The sequence below is a fragment of the Syngnathus floridae genome, chromosome 12 (assembly GCF_059516105.1).
Source record: "Syngnathus floridae isolate MCC-2025c chromosome 12, RoL_Sflo_1.0, whole genome shotgun sequence".
Classification (NCBI taxonomy): Eukaryota; Metazoa; Chordata; class Actinopteri; order Syngnathiformes; family Syngnathidae; genus Syngnathus; species Syngnathus floridae.
Genome location: NC_142424.1, coordinates 8,437,095 through 8,456,043, shown reverse-complemented (window position 1 = coordinate 8,456,043; position 18,949 = coordinate 8,437,095). Strand labels below are relative to the sequence as shown.

The 18,949-nt window shown below is 41.2% G+C and overlaps 1 protein-coding gene across 7 annotated transcripts in view; it reads left to right on the top strand.

The window, feature by feature from the left end:
- tjp2a (tight junction protein 2a (zona occludens 2)) overlaps positions 1-18,925 on the top strand; it is a 30,422-nt gene extending 11,497 nt beyond the window's left edge. For 2 of the 7 annotated variants that reach the window (XM_088391165.1, XM_088391160.1), the window contains 24 exons: positions 1,520-1,573; positions 6,388-6,512; positions 6,998-7,100; positions 7,770-8,544; positions 8,660-8,763; positions 9,672-9,825; positions 10,825-10,936; positions 11,147-11,277; positions 11,358-11,436; positions 11,525-11,675; positions 11,886-11,994; positions 12,192-12,411; positions 12,582-12,769; positions 12,861-12,956; positions 13,073-13,152; positions 13,227-13,437; positions 13,574-13,674; positions 14,973-15,197; positions 15,297-15,401; positions 16,131-16,346; positions 16,539-16,553; positions 16,749-16,826; positions 17,334-17,419; positions 17,519-18,925. In XM_088391165.1, the coding sequence (XP_088247291.1) occupies positions 1,520-1,573; positions 6,388-6,512; positions 6,998-7,100; positions 7,770-8,544; positions 8,660-8,763; positions 9,672-9,825; positions 10,825-10,936; positions 11,147-11,277; positions 11,358-11,436; positions 11,525-11,675; positions 11,886-11,994; positions 12,192-12,411; positions 12,582-12,769; positions 12,861-12,956; positions 13,073-13,152; positions 13,227-13,437; positions 13,574-13,674; positions 14,973-15,197; positions 15,297-15,401; positions 16,131-16,346; positions 16,539-16,553; positions 16,749-16,826; positions 17,334-17,419; positions 17,519-17,675 (3,675 nt within the window). In that variant the 3' untranslated portion in view covers positions 17,676-18,925. Of the gene's footprint in view, positions 1-665; positions 843-1,519; positions 1,574-6,387; positions 6,513-6,997; positions 7,101-7,769; positions 8,545-8,659; positions 8,764-9,671; positions 9,826-10,824; positions 10,937-11,146; positions 11,278-11,357; positions 11,437-11,524; positions 11,676-11,885; positions 11,995-12,191; positions 12,412-12,581; positions 12,770-12,860; positions 12,957-13,072; positions 13,153-13,226; positions 13,438-13,573; positions 13,675-14,972; positions 15,198-15,296; positions 15,402-16,130; positions 16,347-16,538; positions 16,554-16,748; positions 16,827-17,333; positions 17,420-17,518 lie in introns of those variants that run through there. The other 5 variants (XM_088391159.1, XM_088391162.1, XM_088391161.1 and 2 more) reach the window with 5 other exon arrangements.
- Positions 18,926-18,949: the final 24 nt, after the last annotated feature.

Here is an 18,949-nt window from a genome sequence, read left to right as displayed (position 1 = left end):
TTGCTTTACAGCCTTTTCTTTTTTAACCCGACCACATCTCTTGCTTACAACTCCAGTTGACATTCTATCAATTGTGCTAGTTTGTTTACGCCGATACATTCTAATGCACAGGTGTCAAACTCAAGGCCCGGGGGCCAGATACGGCCCGCCACATCATTTTATGTGGCCCGCGAAGACAAATTGTGCATCAAATTCATGTGTCATTACTAGAATTGCAAATTGTTTTCACTTTTAATGATATCTTTTTTTGAAAATATTTGACCAGTTTTTACTCGTCTGATTTGAAAATGAGTTATTTGTCCGTTTGTTTTGTAGCTTTTGCTGTATATAATATGAGGTGCTCATACATTTCTTTGGATTGACAGTCATAATGGCCCTCCGAAAGAAGCTATGACTACAATGCGGCCCGCGAAAAAAATGAATTTGACACCCCTGCTAATAGTTTGGCTGCTTTGTAGCATAAAATCAAACTAAACAAATGCCGGTTAATTGTCAGGATGCTGGTGCAGACTTGGATGGTTAATCACCGCCCACCATACAAGCGTTGGTTGGTCTGTATGTTTACACTGCCTACCAACACTGGGATTTGTGCTGAATGTAGGCCAGCAGAATCCCGCTTACGTCAACGGCAGTCAGGCAGATACAGGGAGAGAGCAGCTGGTGGTTGTGCAGCTGTGGCCAAGGAGGAGTCCGTGGCGCACATCAGTTTGCCAGAGCACCGCTGGCGGTGATCAGGGAAAGACACCGATAGGAAGAGAAGAGTGCCAGGAATGAAGACTGTCCTCAGCCTGCACAGGAAATGGGCCCACGCGGTCAAAACCATACGTATCCTGCAGGGACTCGTGAGTGTTTTGACTAAAATGGCTAACTTTTGTATCAGGTGTTGCTCAATGCCAGTCTTTTGGTTGTGGATACAAATGAATTCAGGCAATGTTGAGTACTACGGAAGAGTCGAAAGTTAATTATAAAATGATGTCACGTTTTAAATCAATTTTAACATAGTCAAACGTAACTTGGAAGTAGTTTGAAAAAACTCAAACCCTACTGCCCTGCGGCTTTTTCTTAATCATGCGCAAAATGTGCACAATAATAACAATTATATGGGCTTGGGAATGCTAGCAATCAACGTTTTTAATAATGGAAAAGCGATGCTATGATTGTATCATTGTCAACATATCAGATGTTCAGCTTATCAAAAAGCGATTTTCTTGGCTTATTTGAATACTCACATAAACAGATAACTATTTATTCTAATGTTAGTTATTGAGTACTTGCATCAGACAGTTTCGCGGACTGAAAAAAGAACTAAACCAAAATGCTAAGCCTCGTCTTGAGTCGTATCACAATTTGAAAGTCTACCCTGGTGCAGCTCTGCAGATAACTGTCAGTTTTAAGAGCTCCTGCTTGTATAACAATGGTACAGACTAATGAAGTGCCTTTGTCATTACATCACGTATTTCATTATTAAACAGTCAAGTCGAATGAAGTCACTGACGTAATCTTGCCTTTCTCTTTCTAGAACCCTGTTATGGAAGAAACGGTTTGGGAACAGTATACAGTGACCCTGCAAAGGGTAAGTCCATCTCATCTCATTCTATTTTATTTACATCTAGACACGGACTGCTGCTGCCTGTTGGGATTTACTAAGAGCATCAAATTAAAAACTGACAGGCTGCAGTTAGCCAACAAACAGCCTACAGATGTAAGAGACATATCACGCTACAGTTATTCATTAGGCACAGACCCATTTTCTATACTGCTTGTACTCATTAGGGTCACGCCTGTACCGGAACCTATCCCAACGGAGTTTGGGCAAGTGGCTTGCTACATCTTGGTCTGTTCTCCAGTTAGTTGCAGGCCACATATAGACAAACAACCCTTACTGATTTAAGCAGGGGTAGGCAATTCATTTAACCAAGGTGCCACGTGGCAAACTATAGCCTCGATCACATTCCAGAATAATTTAATGTCTTTATATAGAACAAAATAACAGTTTTGTCACTGCCATTGTGATGCTATAAGTTCACAAGGCAAAGTAATATTTGTCTGAAAATTGTTCCTAAACAAATGTGGTCAAAGACAGTGACATTTGTGAACCAAAGTTCCAATATATAAATATCGTATTAACGTTATCAGTTTTTAATGAACATTCATAAAAAAAATGTTCTACATTGTGTGGATTCATATTTATTTAATTTCATTAAAGTGTGATGACATTGCGAGCAACGCTAATGTGTTTTTGTTTTAAGACACATTTGCACTTGCACTTGGTCGCTTATACTACCCACACGCATGCAGATACATATAAACAAATAACTCTCTTTATTACCTATGGCTACAGTGGGAGTGACAAGCACCAGCACTTTGTCCAAATTTTGCAGCAGATGGATATGAACTACTGGTCATCGAATACTGTACCCAAGTCTGATTTAGTATTCAATTAACCTTTCGCTCGAGAAAATCCACACAAGAAGATGTGCAAACTCCACAAAGGAAAACCTGAATCTTAAATAGTTAAATGTGTGTATCTTTTTTTCTAGAAATATAACACTCGGTAAAGAAAATGAACAGTGACTCTAAATGTGTTTAATGTGTTTAAGAATAAGTGGGGTGGATTTTTTTTTCTTTTTTCAGTTCTATCACTGAAGATGAGTCAAAAGGCAAACTAAGACACCAGCTGTTTCAACATCTGTGTCAAAATCATAATGCATAGATAAACACAATATAAACACCAAGGTGTTAGTGACTTTTTGACTTTTGAATAGTTGATACACTTCAGGCTCCAACACAAATACTGTAATTAAAATCCTTTGGTATTGCTCAAAGTTCAAATGTTTTTTCTATATTGGCTTTGAAGTGGTAAAGTTAATTCATGGTGTAAGTAGTTGTGCTGTTTAAATGACAAATTATAGACACTGCAAATATACTATTTTTAGATCAGCACTGAACGTCTGAGTCATGACCGTGTCCCTGGGGATTTTTGTGTAAATGTTCAACAGACCCATTTTTTCTCGTCATATCTCCTATTGGGATTTTTTATATTATTATTATTAAAGACAATCTTAGTGCTGTGTGATGTTGAAAATATTTTGCATCCCAAGTTAGATCCAATGATATCTCAATAACGATATAAGGTAATGGAAAAGAAATGATTGGGCTTGTTTCCTTCAATTTCTGCCTCGAAGCTTGGCAGGGATCATTTTTCCACATGAATTGATATTACTGCAGTCACATGCACCACTGCATGTCGACATAAGTTGATTCAATGGCAATGAATGTGCAAGTTTGTCGTAAATTTACACTTGCCTTGAGACCCTATAATGTACAGTGATCCCTCGCTACTTCGCGTTTCCTTTATCACGGCTTCACTACATCGCAGATTTTTTTTTCCAAATTAAAAAAACATTTAAAAGTCAAAATAAAACTTCTAAATTGAGGAAACGTGTGTCTAACCTTTAGGACAATGTAGTATTGCTCCAAATGTTCGTTTACATTCCTTTAGAAGTCCGTTTTCGCGTGTTAGTACGATCGCGAATTAGCATCTTGCCACTAACTCGTTAGCCTGCCCAGTACTTCTTGTTGGTGACCGTTCTTCGCGGATTTCACTTATCGCGGGTGGTTTTTGGAACCAATTATCCGCGATAAACGAGGGATTACTGTATACTACAATTACATCTATGATCCCCATCGTTTCCTAGTTAGCTTAGCTAAATTCATTTTGCCTACCAGTGCTAGATAGAAGGTATTGTGCTGCCCCCAAAAATGGTCAAGGATAGGAAAACCCCTCCCTGTGCTTTCAGTCAATTTATTGAACAAGTAGTAAGAAAGCAAATGTTTTACATGTTTTTATTTTTTCCCCCCACAAACTGCCAAAGGCTACACTCCACGCAGTCACCCAACATGCAGACTGAGGAACACGCCAACCAACATTTTGCTCTCATTCCCCAACATTGACGTCATTCACAAGGCCAGGCCCTCTATTTAAAGCCTTACAGTACACTAAATGTTACAGGTGAAACATGAAGATAGTGACCCTAAAATAGAAAAACAATACCTGCACCTCAAATGCAAATTGTATTAATTAATATTGCAAAGTCATTTTATTATTACTCATTTGATGGAATAATCTTAAGAATAACAATTCTAAAAAAATATTTGATAATTGCAGCCCTATTTTTTATTTTTTTGATTATGTGCTGCATTTAATTTAAGCAACCATTGATTTTAAGGTACTCCATGAATAAAGAATTTGTGTTGCATTAAAGCTACCGCTTTATTCCACAATTCAAAATAACTGTGCAGTAATCCCTCGTTTTTCACTAGGGTTACGTTCCGAAAAGAACCTGTGATAGGTGATATCCGTGGAGTAGAAACCTTTACCATTATTATACAGGTATAACATTGAAACCAAAGGACTAAACTTGTTTTGAGGCCCAAGCATTTGTTTAACAAAGAGAAGTAAATGTTTTTTTCCAGATAACTACAGTAAAATAATAATTTTAATCATCAGTAAGTACTATATAGTGCACCTCTGCAGCCTGACTCCGCTCTGTAGTCATCTGAAGCCAATGCACTGTGAAAAAGATCTGTGAAGCAGTGAGGCCATGAAAGGTGAACCGTGATATAGCAAGGGATGAATGTACATAATAAAAAGTTCATGGTCGATGTTTTTATATCACATTCCAAATATTTGTTGTAAGAGTAGTGTGAGCACTGTATTTGATGTTTGACTCAGACATTTCTCCAGCAAGCAATTAACATTCCACAAGGTCAGTGTGTCAATTTTTTTTCTGTACTGGGAGAGCAGAGAGTTGATCTTGGTTAATCCTCATGATGAGCCCATTGTCTTGTGCTATGGTCCATTTTAACCAGAAAAGCAGATTTAGTGGGTTGAAAAAAAGTCCTCTATTACAGGCATTTGACCTCCAGATCTAAAACCATTCACATCCATCTGTCCATGCAGCTCCCCTACACCTTTTATTCTCTTCTCCCATGTGTTAGAATAAGTCTCTTTGGGGAATCATCCAAGTCTACTTGCTGTGAGTCCTATTAAACAATAGCAAGCTTAAATGGTAAAAAAGTTCTTCTGCGTTCTCTGGCAAGCTTTATTTTCATGTCACGTGAATATCATATGTATGTATCTTAATGTTGACATCTAAGTGGTCATTACAACATAATATCCAAAACATTTATAAAACAATTTTGAGTTTAGCTTCAATATATTCATTGCCAGCAGTAAGATTGGCAATTGGGATTGCTAGGCATTTAGCAGAGATGGCAGCTCCCACCTCTTGCCACCCTGTAAGACCGCTCATGGTGAATATACCAATACGTCATGTTCGACTGGACACAGATTATAGCACACCCACAGAAAGCACACTTGTGTGCCTTTAAAATGTATTTCACGATTCTAAATCCGACTTCGTGCATCACGACAAATGTATCTAATGTTTAAATGTGCTGTACTTTATCAGCAAATAGAAGCGTGTTCACTTCCACACACCCACTGTCAGCATTGGCCATCTGCTCAAGATAGAGGGGATTGAATGAATAGTGTTTTTTATGTACAGATGGAAGGGATAAAGCGAAAGGGTTTGTCAAATCTCTGAACTAATCTCATCAGTGCAATCTGGAACAGTGGCAGGTAGACTGAAAGCCGCAACACGGCAAAAGGACTTTACTGGGTCGGTTTGCTTACACCTTTTGGACATGTTTCACCTTTCTTTAAGCAAACGTCATGAGTCTTCAGATTAGCACGGCTTTTAATCACAAATGCACGAAACACAATTAGAATGAACACGAGAGCTCTGAAGTGCATATGTGGCTGTAGTGCTTGTGAATGTAATTACCGTATTTTTCAGACTATAAATCGTGGGGTTTTTTTCATAGTTTGGGTGGGAGGGCGACTTATACTCAGGAGCGACTTATATGTGAAATTGTTCACAAATGTTCAAAATTTAAAAATCCGCGATGTAGTTATTTGTGTCACGTTAGTATACCGCATCGTTTAGCCTGTTGTTGCTCGTTCACGTCTGTTCTTGGTGTTGGATTTTGTCGAATAAATTTCCCCCAAAATGCGACTTATACTCCGGTGTGACTTATACGCATATGTTTTTTTTTTCACTTTATTGTGCATTTTATGGCTAATGCGACGTATATTCCGGAGCGACTTTTAGTCCGAAAAATACGACACATGGACAAAAATCACTTTTAACATCTATCACAATCAAATACGGCTACAATAATACAGCAGGAGCTGATACACACCACAAGGATTATTCAACATTGTTTTTTTCTCTCACTCTGACTCCCTCACACATGCAGGAATGCAAATAAAATAGATCTGACTTCAGCCAGATTATCAGGTTTGATTTTCTTGTGTCTCAGGATCCAAAGATGGGCTTCGGCATCGCTGTATCAGGAGGGCGAGACAATCCAAATGAGGAGAGTGGTGAGACATCCATAGTGGTGTCTGACGTCCTGCAGGGAGGACCAGCTGACGGCTTGTTGTTGTGTGTATTGCTATTTCATTCCTTAAAGCGTGTGCTATACTACATTATCCAAACATTGTAGTTGTAGAGTCATCAGTTACCCAACAGTTCATTTATTCAATCACCTACGTATAGCTGTCCAAAATATTTGCATTACAAAGGGTAGTAGTACTTTTATCAACAGCTGCCTGCTCTCTGGATTCTTATCGTGGTATGTGTCATCAATCAAGGGCATTATCGATTGTCACAAAAACAATCTATAAGCGTGTCCCACTTCCTGACTCAGAGACACAAATCTAATGGTTCACAGTAGGAACAGGCACAGACATGCCGGATCCTCCATTTTGATCACGTTGATGAGTAATTTGTTTGAACAGCAGATGGTATTACTCAACTTGGCTTCTCTATCATCCTTTTGTTGTTTGTTATTGAAATTGACGAACCATTTTGCACTAAAATAATATACTTCATGAGTTTCACTCATGTTTCATCTCTATTATGTTTAGTGAGAATGACCGAGTGATGCAGGTGAATGCTATTCCCATGGATGGGGTCATTCATTCCTTCGCCGTACAAACCCTCAGAAAGTGTGGAAAAGTTGCGAAAATCGTAAGTGAAGCTGGGTTTTTTTTTTGTATATTTTTGCCTCAATTCTCTGCCTTGAATTTTATCTGAAAGGAACCATGCAATCAAAATACCTTTTCCCACACAGTTATATGCATAACATTTGATCTGGGACTTGATATTTGTGTAGTTTGTTAATTGTATTGTATGTAATTGTATCAAAGGAAAAAGTAACAGCAATTCAGAGCAAAGCTTATTTGAACATTCCTGAGAAATTTACCTGCCAGGCGTTTTGAACCAATTTACAATAGCTTCAACAGTTCTCAAAGAAAAGGTCAACAACAAAGGCTCCATTTAATATCTGCTGTATACACAAACTAGAACAGAGGTTCTGAACCAGGCCATCTCATTGTCACATACCCTCATTTTCCGATTGTTTCAAAATCACAGCTCATCTTCGTAAAAGTTAAGAATAAATAAAACTCGTGTATAGTAGTATATTGTATTTTCCCATACTGAAAAGAATAACTGCAATGTTGAAAAAGAAATATCAAGCGTTGTGTTACCGTTTCTCAGTTACCAGAAAACCGTTTCATTTCCCATTCTGGACATAAACTCCCCTTCCTGATTTATATACCTTGTGTCTGTGACATTTCCAAACAGAATTGTTAGTTGATCAAGGAAAAATTGTTGTACTTTTGTGTCAACTTACAGATCGTTAAGAGACCAAGAAAGGTTCCTGTAAATCTCCTGAATCGTCCTGCATCACCTGATGATAGAGTTTTCAACAATGATTACGCTGAAGATTACAACTACGACCAGGACGGCCGCAATGTGTATAGTAACAGGCAGGACCACAGCCTGGAGAGGGAGCAAGGTGGCTATATGGATTCTGGCTACCAAACCCGTGAGCGTGATTATGACAGGAACTATGACCGACGAGAACGGGGCAGGAGCACAGACAGAGACCGGAGTCCCGACCAGCAATACAGGAGAGACGGTAGCAGAGGTCGCACCTTGGACAGAGAACGTAGCCCCGACCGCCATCATAGGAGCGATCATACACTCAACCGTGACTATAGCCCGGACAGAAGGTACCGGAGCGAGCGCACTTTAGACCGAGACCACAGTCCTGATCGGCGCTACCGGAGTGAGCGAGCTCTCGACCGTGACTATAGCCCAGATCGACGCTATCGTAGCGACCGTGCACTAGACCGCACAAACAGCCCTGACCAGCGTTACAGGCGGGACAGTCATAGCCCAGGACGCAACCACGGACGTAACCACAGCTTCGAGCGAGGACGAGAACGAAATCCTAGTGACTCGAGGAAATATGATGAGCCTATTAAGAAAGGGGGTAGCAGGGATCGGTTGGAGCGTTCACCGTCACCTGCCGCCATGCCCATCCCTATGCCACGTCCTGCTCGTGAACTGGAGCCACTGGAGAAACCTCTGAATGTTCTGCTGCTGAAGAATCGGCCTAACGAAGGTGAGACTCAAAGATACCTCTTTATTGCCTTTTTGTAATGTATGTTCTATGCAGGGCTTGACGTGTATTTTTTTAATTGTATTTCACAGCCATGCTTGTTATTTTTGTATTCCAGAGTATGGCCTTCGACTGGGCAGTCAGCTCTTTATCAAAGAGATGACCAGCACAGGGCTTGCCAGCAGAGATGGAAACCTTCAAGAGGGGGACATTATTCTCAAGGTGCGAAAGCATTTCTCCCAATTCAAGCCACAGACTCTTTGCATCTTCATCTTCTTATCCTTTCGGCTTTTTCCCTCAGGTGTCGCCACAGCTCACCATCTGTTTCCATCTCACCGTATCCTATGAATCCTCTTCTCCTACCCCAACTAACTTCATGTCCTCTTTCACTCCAGCCATAAAACTCCTCTTTGGTCTTCCTTTTGACCTCCTGCCTGGTGGTTCCATCCTCAGCCTCCTTCTACCAATATATTCACTATCCCTCAACTGAACATGTCCGAACCATCTCAGTCTGGCCTCTTTGGCTTTATCTGCGAAACACCTAACATGCGCTGTCTCTCTTATGCACTCGTTCCTGGTCTTATCCAACCGTGTCACTCCCAAAGAGAACCTCAGCATCTTCATCTCTGCCACCTCCAGCTCCGTCTTTTCCCCCATGCCACTGTCTCTAAAACCATACTGCATCGCTGGTCTCACCATTGACCTACACACCCTTCCCTTCATTTTTGCTGATACTCTTTTATCACACATCACCCCAGCCACTTTTCTCCACCCGTTCCACCCTGCTTGGGTGCGCTTCTTCACCTCTTTTCCATACTCTCCGTTATTCTGGACTGTTGACCCTAAGTACTTAAATTCCTCTACCTTCTGGATCTCTACTCCCTGTAGCCTCACCATTCCACTTGAATCCCTCTCATTGACGCAGATGTATTCTTTCTTCTTTTGGCTTACCTTCATTCCTCTCCTCTCCACCTCTCTAAATTTCCTTCCGCCTGCTCCCTACTTTCACTGCAGATAATTATTATCATGATTGCCTTTTATACATAGGACATCCAAGGACACTACAAATGAGAGGGGGGATAAAGTAACTGGTGTCGTAATAAGTGTGTGATTCTCATTTCCAATGTCAGATCAACGGAACAGCGACTGAAAACCTGTCTCTCAGCGACGCAGGGAGGCTGATCGAGAAGTCTCGTGGGAAGCTGCAGCTGGTGGTCCAGAGAGACAGGCAGCAAGTGCTGATCCGAGTCCCCCCGATGGTCGACAGCGACTCAGAGCTTGATGGTGAGAGATACTTGAAACTGAAAAGCAGCAGGTCCTATCCAGTGTAGAACAAACGTGGCTGTCGTCGCCATGTAATACCCAACCCCCTCAACATATCAACTACATGACAATCAAATGTGGAATGTTGCATCTGTGCATTCGTGTAATGGTGTTTTTCCCCATTATTGAATAAAAATTTTACTTCACTTCAGTTTACTGTATAGTATTATTTACCTTCTCAGTTTTCACAAAGCAAAACCTCTCACACTATGAGCTAACAAAAGGAGCCAAACAATTCTCATTATATCCTCACCTTTGTGAGAAATCTCTCTTATACCTTGTTGAAACGTCACGTGACCTGGAATTGTGCTGTGATTGGTTCAATCCACCCTAGATAAGTGGTGTGAATGGATGTTTTTGCTCACCAAACATCTGCGGGGAGGGTGGAATAGCCAGAGGACCTGTGACCCACTTTGTCTGTTTTTGGGACTGTGTGTGACTATGTGTTTGTGTGTATGTGAAGGTTCTCACCCGCCTTTGGCAGGGTGAATTAATCCACCATCATAATCCTGCTGTTGGATATGACAGAATTTCATCATGTGAGGGTTCACACCATGTGGTTCCTTGCTTGGAAAATCAATAGGGCCTTTTTGTGTGTGTGTGTGTGTGTGTAGTGATTTTTAGATCCTAAAATCAAATCATTGTAAGTACATCCACTAATGGAGTAGCGGTGCACCTCTGTGCTAACCTCTGAAATACAATCAGATCTCTTTTTATATTTGCAATAACATTTATGTCATAATTAAACACCTTTACAATATTTGTAATTTGAGAACTTAAACTCAATCTTCAACCAGTATGCAGTATTTGGTTTTTGTCTTGCATGCCTGACTTACATTGTTTTAAATAAAACGTTTTTGTTTTCTCTATTTTCTGTCATAAGATATTTTTTTGGGGTGAAGTCTCTCAACATCTCATTCACACGAGAGTTGTCAAGTTGTGTATGTCTATATGTTGCAGATATTTCTGAGATCGAGTCATATCGCTCTTACTCGCCACAAGATGAAAGACGAGGCCATCATTCGGATCTGTCTTCGCACTCATCCAATGAGCGGCTTCGAGAGAAACCAAGGTTCAGTATCTCACTGTCAGAAAAGTCTTACTCTCCTTTGGTAACTCGAGTCAAATACAACACAAAGGTTTTTGTGGGACAATAAGAATTCTAGAGACCATATTCCTAAAACGACTATGTGACAGTATGACTTTGCTGTGTTGATAAACGTGGGCTTTCTATCATCTGTAAACCAGTATGGCCAATAATTTGAATTTCTTTTGTTACTAGAGAGGATCCACCTAATAGGCTGGCCAAAATGGGTGCTATGCCAACCCCATTCAAAGGTCTTGAGCGAGCTGTGGAAGACACCCCACCGCCGCCTCCTGAGAGAGAGGAGTCTCGTCCACAAACCCCACCAAGTAAACTTTTATTTTTAACTTCCCAATATTCAAAATACAAAGTTTCACACATAAGTTATGTGTATTGTTGTGATTCAAAGAAATTGCAGTTGGCCCAAAGCTTCACGCTCCTCCCAAAGTTCCACTGAAGCCAAGCATCGAAGACCAGGAAGTATACGGGTCAGTATCAGATATTCTTGATATATGGGTCACATTTCAACAATTTCATAAGTTCTATTTTAGATAATTTCTTGTTTCCATTTTCCAGGCCAAACACATTGATGGTCCGTTTTCAGAAAGGAGAAAGTGTTGGTATGAGACTTGCAGGAGGGAATGATGTCGGTATCTTTATTGCGGGAGTTCAAGAAGATAGTGCAGCTGAACAAGAAGGTCTTCGTACTGGGGATCAGCTTGTGAAGGTGACATTTGCTTTTTTAAGATCACTCAATAGACTATCAATATCAGAAAAAGAATCAAGCTTAACATCATTAATATGTTAAAATGACATCACAATTTATTGCTGAATCAGTAAAAAGCAGCGTTAGAATTAAGCTCATCACAAGTAAATTGCATCATAAGTCAGTGTGTTAACAGCTGTTCTTGTGATGATCACGTCATTGATGTTACAGGTGAATAACGTAGACTTTAGGGGTATGGTCCGTGAGGATGCAGTGCTTTATCTCCTGGAGATTCCCAAAGGAGAGGATGTGACCATTCTTGCACAGAGCAAACCAGAAGGTATTGCCTACCTGAAATATCTCTATGTCAAATATCTCTACTCTAAGGTCTTGGCAGATAATCATTGAGGAGAGGTTTTTCAAAAATGTACAAAAATGCTATTTATTTAATGGCAGTTTAGGGTTTTAAATCTTTGCCATCTGTGCCTAAAATCAAAATAACATCATTCTCTTCATTTCATTTTTTTTCTTCTTCAGTATATAAAGACATTTTAGCATCTGGCAGAGGTGACTCCTTTTTCATTAGGACCCACTTTGAGTATGAGAAAGAGGCCCCTCAGAGTCTCCCTTTCACCAGAGGCGAAATCTTCAAAGTTACTGACACACTCTACGATGGCAAGCTGGGAAACTGGCTGGCGGTCCGTACAAACAAAGAAAACCAGTTGCTGGAGAAGGGCATCATTCCCAATAAAAGCAGGTTTGTGTAGTCTTGTGGAAGGTAGCAAACGTTATCATTCATTCTCTTTGGAGCAGCTGGCCTTTAATAAGGTTGAAGCACCATTTGTTCACGTGTCAGCTGGAAACATGAAACATTTGTCCACCCCCAAAACATGGAGGCGACTAAAGCTCTTTTGTTTTACATCCTAGAGCCGAGCAAATGGCTAACGTCCAGAATGCTGCACGAGCTGCATCAGGTAACGACAGAGGAGACTTCTGGAGGCTTCGAGGACAAAGAGCAGCTAAGAAAAAAGATCTTCGCAAGAGTCGGGAGGATCTGAGTGCAGCGCCAGTCACTACACGATTTCCAGCCTATGAAAGAGTTGTCCTGCGTGAAGGTGCCCGAAAACTGGCCTTACTTTGAGCTAGAGGAATGTTGTTGCTTCCTGCTTGGGATTTGTTGACCAATGGCTACTTATTGTTTTTCAGCTGGCTTCAGGAGACCTGTGGTCATATTTGGGCCCATCTCTGACGCTGTGAATGAAAAACTAGCGAACGACATGCCTAATGAGTTCATCGTTGCTAGTAAGTGCTTACATTTTATGTGCTGGGATGGACCCTGTGCATCTCAGTTAGAGAAACTAGTACATTAAGACACACCCCATTCTCCTTTGTGAATTCTGTGATATTTCCTGTTAAAGAAACCGAGCCAAAGGATGCAGGAAGCGAGAAATCCTCTGGAGTTGTGCGACTTAACACAATTCGCCAAATTATTGAACAGGTATGGTTTTTGAGAAAATGCTGCTTTAGAATGTTGATTCACCTTGCACTAACATTGAAACCTTTGCCCCTAAGAACTGTCACGCGCTGCTGGATGTGACTCCCAAAGCTGTCGACACCTTGAATTACACCCAGTGGTATCCCATCGTCATTTTCCTGAATCCAGACAGCAAGCAAGGAGTCAAGACCATGAGGAACCGCCTCTTGCCTGGATCCACCCGCAGTGCACGCAAACTTTATGAGCAGGCCATTAAGCTGAGAAAGACATACTCGCACCTTTTCACTGGTATGTTGTGTTACTTTTCTACTTATTCTAGTAATTTGGATGAACTCAAGCACACCTAATTATTACAGCTGTAATCAGAAAAAAATCATCTAATGTCTAAATAATGCCCACAAGAACAAATTCTTATCCCATTCAGACACAATCGACCTCAACTCGGCCAACGATGCATGGTATGGCAGCGTGAAAGATTCAATTCGGGAGCAGCAAGACAGAGCTGTATGGGTGTGCGAGGGCAAGGTGAGTCTGACAGCATTTTTCCAAACCTGTAGAGTATTTCATTTAATGTTGCATTGTCTGGTGAATCTAAATTTAGAAATTGGGGGTCACTTGAGGAACTGGAATGGTCTGGGTGAACATTGCATTCGAAATTAAGTAATCTTCACAGTTGTATCATTTTGATAAACTGATACTGGGGTGTATTGAAAATCCATCCATCCATTTTCTGCACCGCCTGTCCCCACGGGGATCGCAGGCATGCTGGAGCCTATCCCAGCAGTCATCGAGCAGTAGGCGGGGGACACCCTGAACCGGTTGCCAGCCAATCGCAGGGCACACAGAGACGGAAAACCCATCCGCACTCTCACTCACACCTACGGGCAATTTGGAATGCTCAATCAGCCTACCAATCATGTTTTTGGGATGTGGGAGGAAACCGGAGGGCCCGGACTAAGGCAGAACATGCTAACTCCACACGGGGAGGGCCAGAGATGGAATTGAACTGTGCTAACCAGCGCTCCGCCATATGTGACAATTAATTCAAATTAATTAATTTGGAGGGAATTGGGGGATTAGATCACCAAATGATTCTGGAGCGTGGCACCGCTGCTGCTCACTGCCTCCCACCTCCCCCAGGGGAGGGATCAAAATCACACAGGGATGGGTTAAATGCAGAGGACAAATTTCACCGCACCCAGATGTGTGTGTGTGTGTGTGTGTGAGACGATCATTGGGACTTGACTTTACCTTTAATAATTTTGAAAAAATTAACATTATCACAAGTTAATCAACATTCCCATTTTTTTCTGTATTTTATAGTATTTACATCTATCTACACATCGCTCTCGCTCTCTATCTCTCTCTAGACAGACAGACAGACAGACAGACAGATAAAACTCACTGAGCATGAGAAGGAGACAAACAAATCGTCACTTGCGGAAGCACCTGAGAAATACACCCACACATTGCACAACTCCCTACCAAAAATGTACATTATTTAGATTTGCTATAGAGTCCTGCCACTAATAGCAAAAATCTATGCGCAATAGACACCCAGTCAAAACAATTTAGAATTTTCCGTAGATGCCCTAAGATGGTAGCAAAGCACTACTCTTGTCAAAGTTGTTCCTTGGCACCAAGATGTCCTAAAAACTTGTCTCTAGATAAAGCTCCTCAAATTAGTTTCTTGGCAGCAAGATAGTAATTGTATTGCATAACAATAGCAAATAGCTTCCAAAATAAATGCCCTAAAATGGTGAATTTGAACATGTCAAACCACAAATGCAGAGGCTTTACTGTGTATCACTTCCTGTTCTCAGTTGGATGGTTCAGAGGAGGATCTAGATCTCCATGATGACCGAATGTCCTACTTGTCAGCGATGAGCGCAGACTACCTAAGCATGGACAGCCGTCTGACCAGCGATTACGACGACACAGCTGATGAAGGCGGGGCTTACACCGACAATGAGCTGGACGAGCCAATGGATGAACCTCAGCCTGTGTCAGCCATCAGTCGGTCGTCAGAACCTGTGCTGCCTGACGAGGTGAGATGAGTACAATCCCAACACCCACCCAGTACTGATTTACAGTGCAACCCTGTCAACCCTCCTGTATCGCGTGTGTGGTTGCGTGTCTGTGTGTAGAAGCCCCACCCTGAACCCCGGAATCGTATGAAAAGATCAGGCAGCAGAGAAAGGCCAAATAGAGAGCCCAGTCCTCCCCCTGCTTTTGTCCCTGAACCTCCGAAGGTGAGAACAGAATGCCTTTCACATGCTGAAATGAGTCTTTCTCATCCTTAATGTCCTGACCCAATCAAAATAAAGCAATTCAGAAACACCAGACAGAATTATTTTTACACTTGAACTAAAACTACTTGAAGAAAAAGCAAGAGGACAAAATTCACAGTAAGCGTTTGATTCAATTAGAATAATTATCTCACCTCTCGACATTTTATTCTTCATTGAACCTAACATGCATGTTTTTGACATGAAGCAAGTAACAGTGATGAGACTTGCTAACCAATTCTTGGCAATTATTATTATTTTTTTTTTTTATTAGTTACCGTATTTTCCGCACTATAAGGCGCACCTAAAAACCTTCAATTTTCTCAAAAGCCGACAGTGCACCTTATAATCAGGTGCGCCTTATATATGAACCAATATTGAGCCACTACAGCAGGCGTGTCCAAAGTCCGGCCCACGGGCCAAATGTATATATCTTATATATGGACAAAGTTTTAAAATGGACCATTCATTGAAGGTGCGCCTTATAATCCGGTGCGCCTTATATGTGGACAAAGTTTTAAAATGGGCCTTTCATTGAAGGTGCGCCTTATAATCCGGTGGGCCTTATAGTGCGGAAAATACGGTATTTAATAATGTCAGGTTCATAATGATCACTTAAGTAAATGACCCTCTCAGTGACCTCATCAAAATGTGAAGGTTTTAGATAATCTCACTGCCTGTGTCCTGCCACAGGTGCGTGCTCAGACTCAAACTCGGACTGACTCATCACGCAGCTATGACTCACACTCCAGCAGCACAGTCAGCAGCGATGCAGTGGGTGGGAACAAGATGCTGCCCCCTCCAGTGGCCCTGAAGCCCACCGTCGGCCGCCTCAGCCAGATGTCAGACGAGCAAACCCTGGAGAAGAAGGAGGAGGAGGACCCTGCCAACAAATCCTTCCTGGGCAAGGTTGTTATTACTCACCGTTTCAGTCATGTCTATTTTTAGACCTGATGAATATTCTGCAGATGTTACTGACTAGTCCAATTTGTGAAGCCCTTTGCTTTGTCTAACTGGGTTTGCTGCTTGATTTGCTTATGTTGATGCTTCTTTATTCCACTGTTTTCTCTCACTACTTTCTTGGCTTCTTATGTGACACAGCAAAGGGGGGATCAGGTAATTGAATGTCTGTGTTCACCCACAAATTCAAAATGGAGCATCTTTCACTTTCATGTTTTTGTTTTCCATTCCACTCTTCCTTGTTTAAAATCCGATGTTTCATTTAGCTGTGAGCTTTACAGTGATGTCTTACTTGATGTGATACAAATACTATAGACAAAAAAGCAATTTCAACATTTTGTTTCTCCATAGATTAAAGCCTTTGAGAAGATGGACCACCTAGCCAGAGCTCAGAGGATCCTCGAATTGCAGGAGGCAGAAAACGCTCGGGTATGTGTTGCTTCTGCACAACTCTTAGAATGAAACATTCATATACTGCAGGCACGACAACGAGGCACTCTTAACATGGCCCCCAAACTAACTATCCAAGGGAAGATACATCTCAGGGTCAATTTAAATCAACCTATTCAATTCATGTGATAACATTGACTTCAATGTTATATATATATAACAACCAACAGGCTATTTCGTCTTTTATCATCCAACATTACTGTTCTGTGCTCGTGCAGATTGAGGGGAAAATATTGTCACTGTAGTCCTCTTACAAAAACGGTGCTTGAATGAGAAGCTATTTGGTGCATCAGCTGGGTTAAAAAAGTATCATCATTCAATGGGAGGCTTGATAAATCCAGATCGTGCAGTGAAACAAAAAAATTAATCGGTGGGAAGACTCCTGCAACCTTGATGACTTCATACAGAAGAATTGATAGTTGTTATTTACTAGTTTTTTTCTTAGTCATTCTGACATATCTGGGCCTTGTTCCTCTCTTCCCGCAGTTGGAAATCGCCCAGAAGCACCCGGACATCTATGCAATCCCAGTCAAAGTGCCCAAACCCAATCTCAACCGTCCTCAGCCAATAGGGTGAGAGCGCCGCTCCGTTGTCAGAAAAAAAGATCCTACGTTTGCCCGACGAAGCCGAAGAGCTTCCTGACTCACTGTGCGTGTTTGCGCCTTCATCAGTTCCAGCTCCAACCCGGAGCCGCAGACTCCATCCAGGCAGCAGTACTCGGAGAGCAGAGCCCACGAAGCCGACGAGGCCGAGTACCGCAGGCAATTGGCCGACCACACCAAGAAAGGGTACTATAACCCCCAGAAATACAAGGACACCGAGTTGTAGTCTAAAAAAGGAGCCGTTGAAATCATGATTCCACACTGCTTCTGCTGTCTGTGTGACAAAACGCGCTGCAACTGGCCTGGTTAAAAAGCGACCTCCACACCTCACCTCCAAAACCTCTCTGATTTTTCTGGCTTACACTTGCTGGGGCATGTCAAGTTCAGGCACATTTACATTAGTGTGTGTTGATCAGCCAGGTGAACCACATACATACACCCACACACACTTTTGACCTGTCCTTTATTATTCATCACTTCTCTCTGTGTATGTATATATTATTTTAGCGTTCCTTTCATATAATTACTTCAGGTAAGAGTCAAGCATCTGCTTTTGTAACTGTTTGAGCCTGGTGATACACAAACCACTGCCAGGACAAGAAATTGTTTCTTCATCTAGTTAGTCAATGGGTTTTCCCCATTTTTTTTAAGTTTATTGTATGGAAATCCAAGTTAAGAAATTAGGTGTTTTGTCTCATGTCGTAAAATCAGAGCTATTGTTTGTCTTTTCAATGCTACCATGAATAGCAGCGCTCATCCACATACCTTGAGAATAAGGTCAGTCGTGCGATTTTTTTTTTTTTTTTTTTGTGTACCTCTACCCAACTTTAGATTGGAGAACACTGTGTACTGGCGAAAAATAGCACATGTTCAAGTGCCTTGTCTTGAAGAAATCTTATTGATCAATCGTACGTACAGTGTTTGCAGATAATGAATTGAACATCAAAAACTCAAAAAGGTCAGAACAGAGAAAATTTGAGTAGTTTGTGGCAACCTTTAGTTTTTCACATCTACTTCGGTTTTTGTGGAAGCAATCAAAAACTAATAAGAAATATATGGCGGAAGAGTCTCTTAAAAACATTTATAGGTTCAAGGTCACAGAGGTAAAAGATGACAAAAACACTGAAATGTCTTTAATATTATTTTTCTTTGGGAAAAAAATGCTATTTCTGGTGACAGTGGAATTATAAGTACTGTATGCTGAAACGCAGATTTGATCATCCAGGTTAAAGTAACATTTGCATTGGATATCTGGGAACAGCATTTATATTCTGTCGTCTAGCTTCATGCAACCACAGACAATTATATAGATTTTATAAAATATATATTCTCTTACGTCAAATCAATCAATGGCATGTGATGAAGACAATCATGACGGTTTGTTAGTTACTTTTCAATGTATGTTTTTTTCTTTTTTTAGTTTGTGCTGTCAACTCTGGGGGATTTCAAATAAATATTTTTTTTACGTTAAATATATTTCACCGTGTTTTGTTTTTGTTA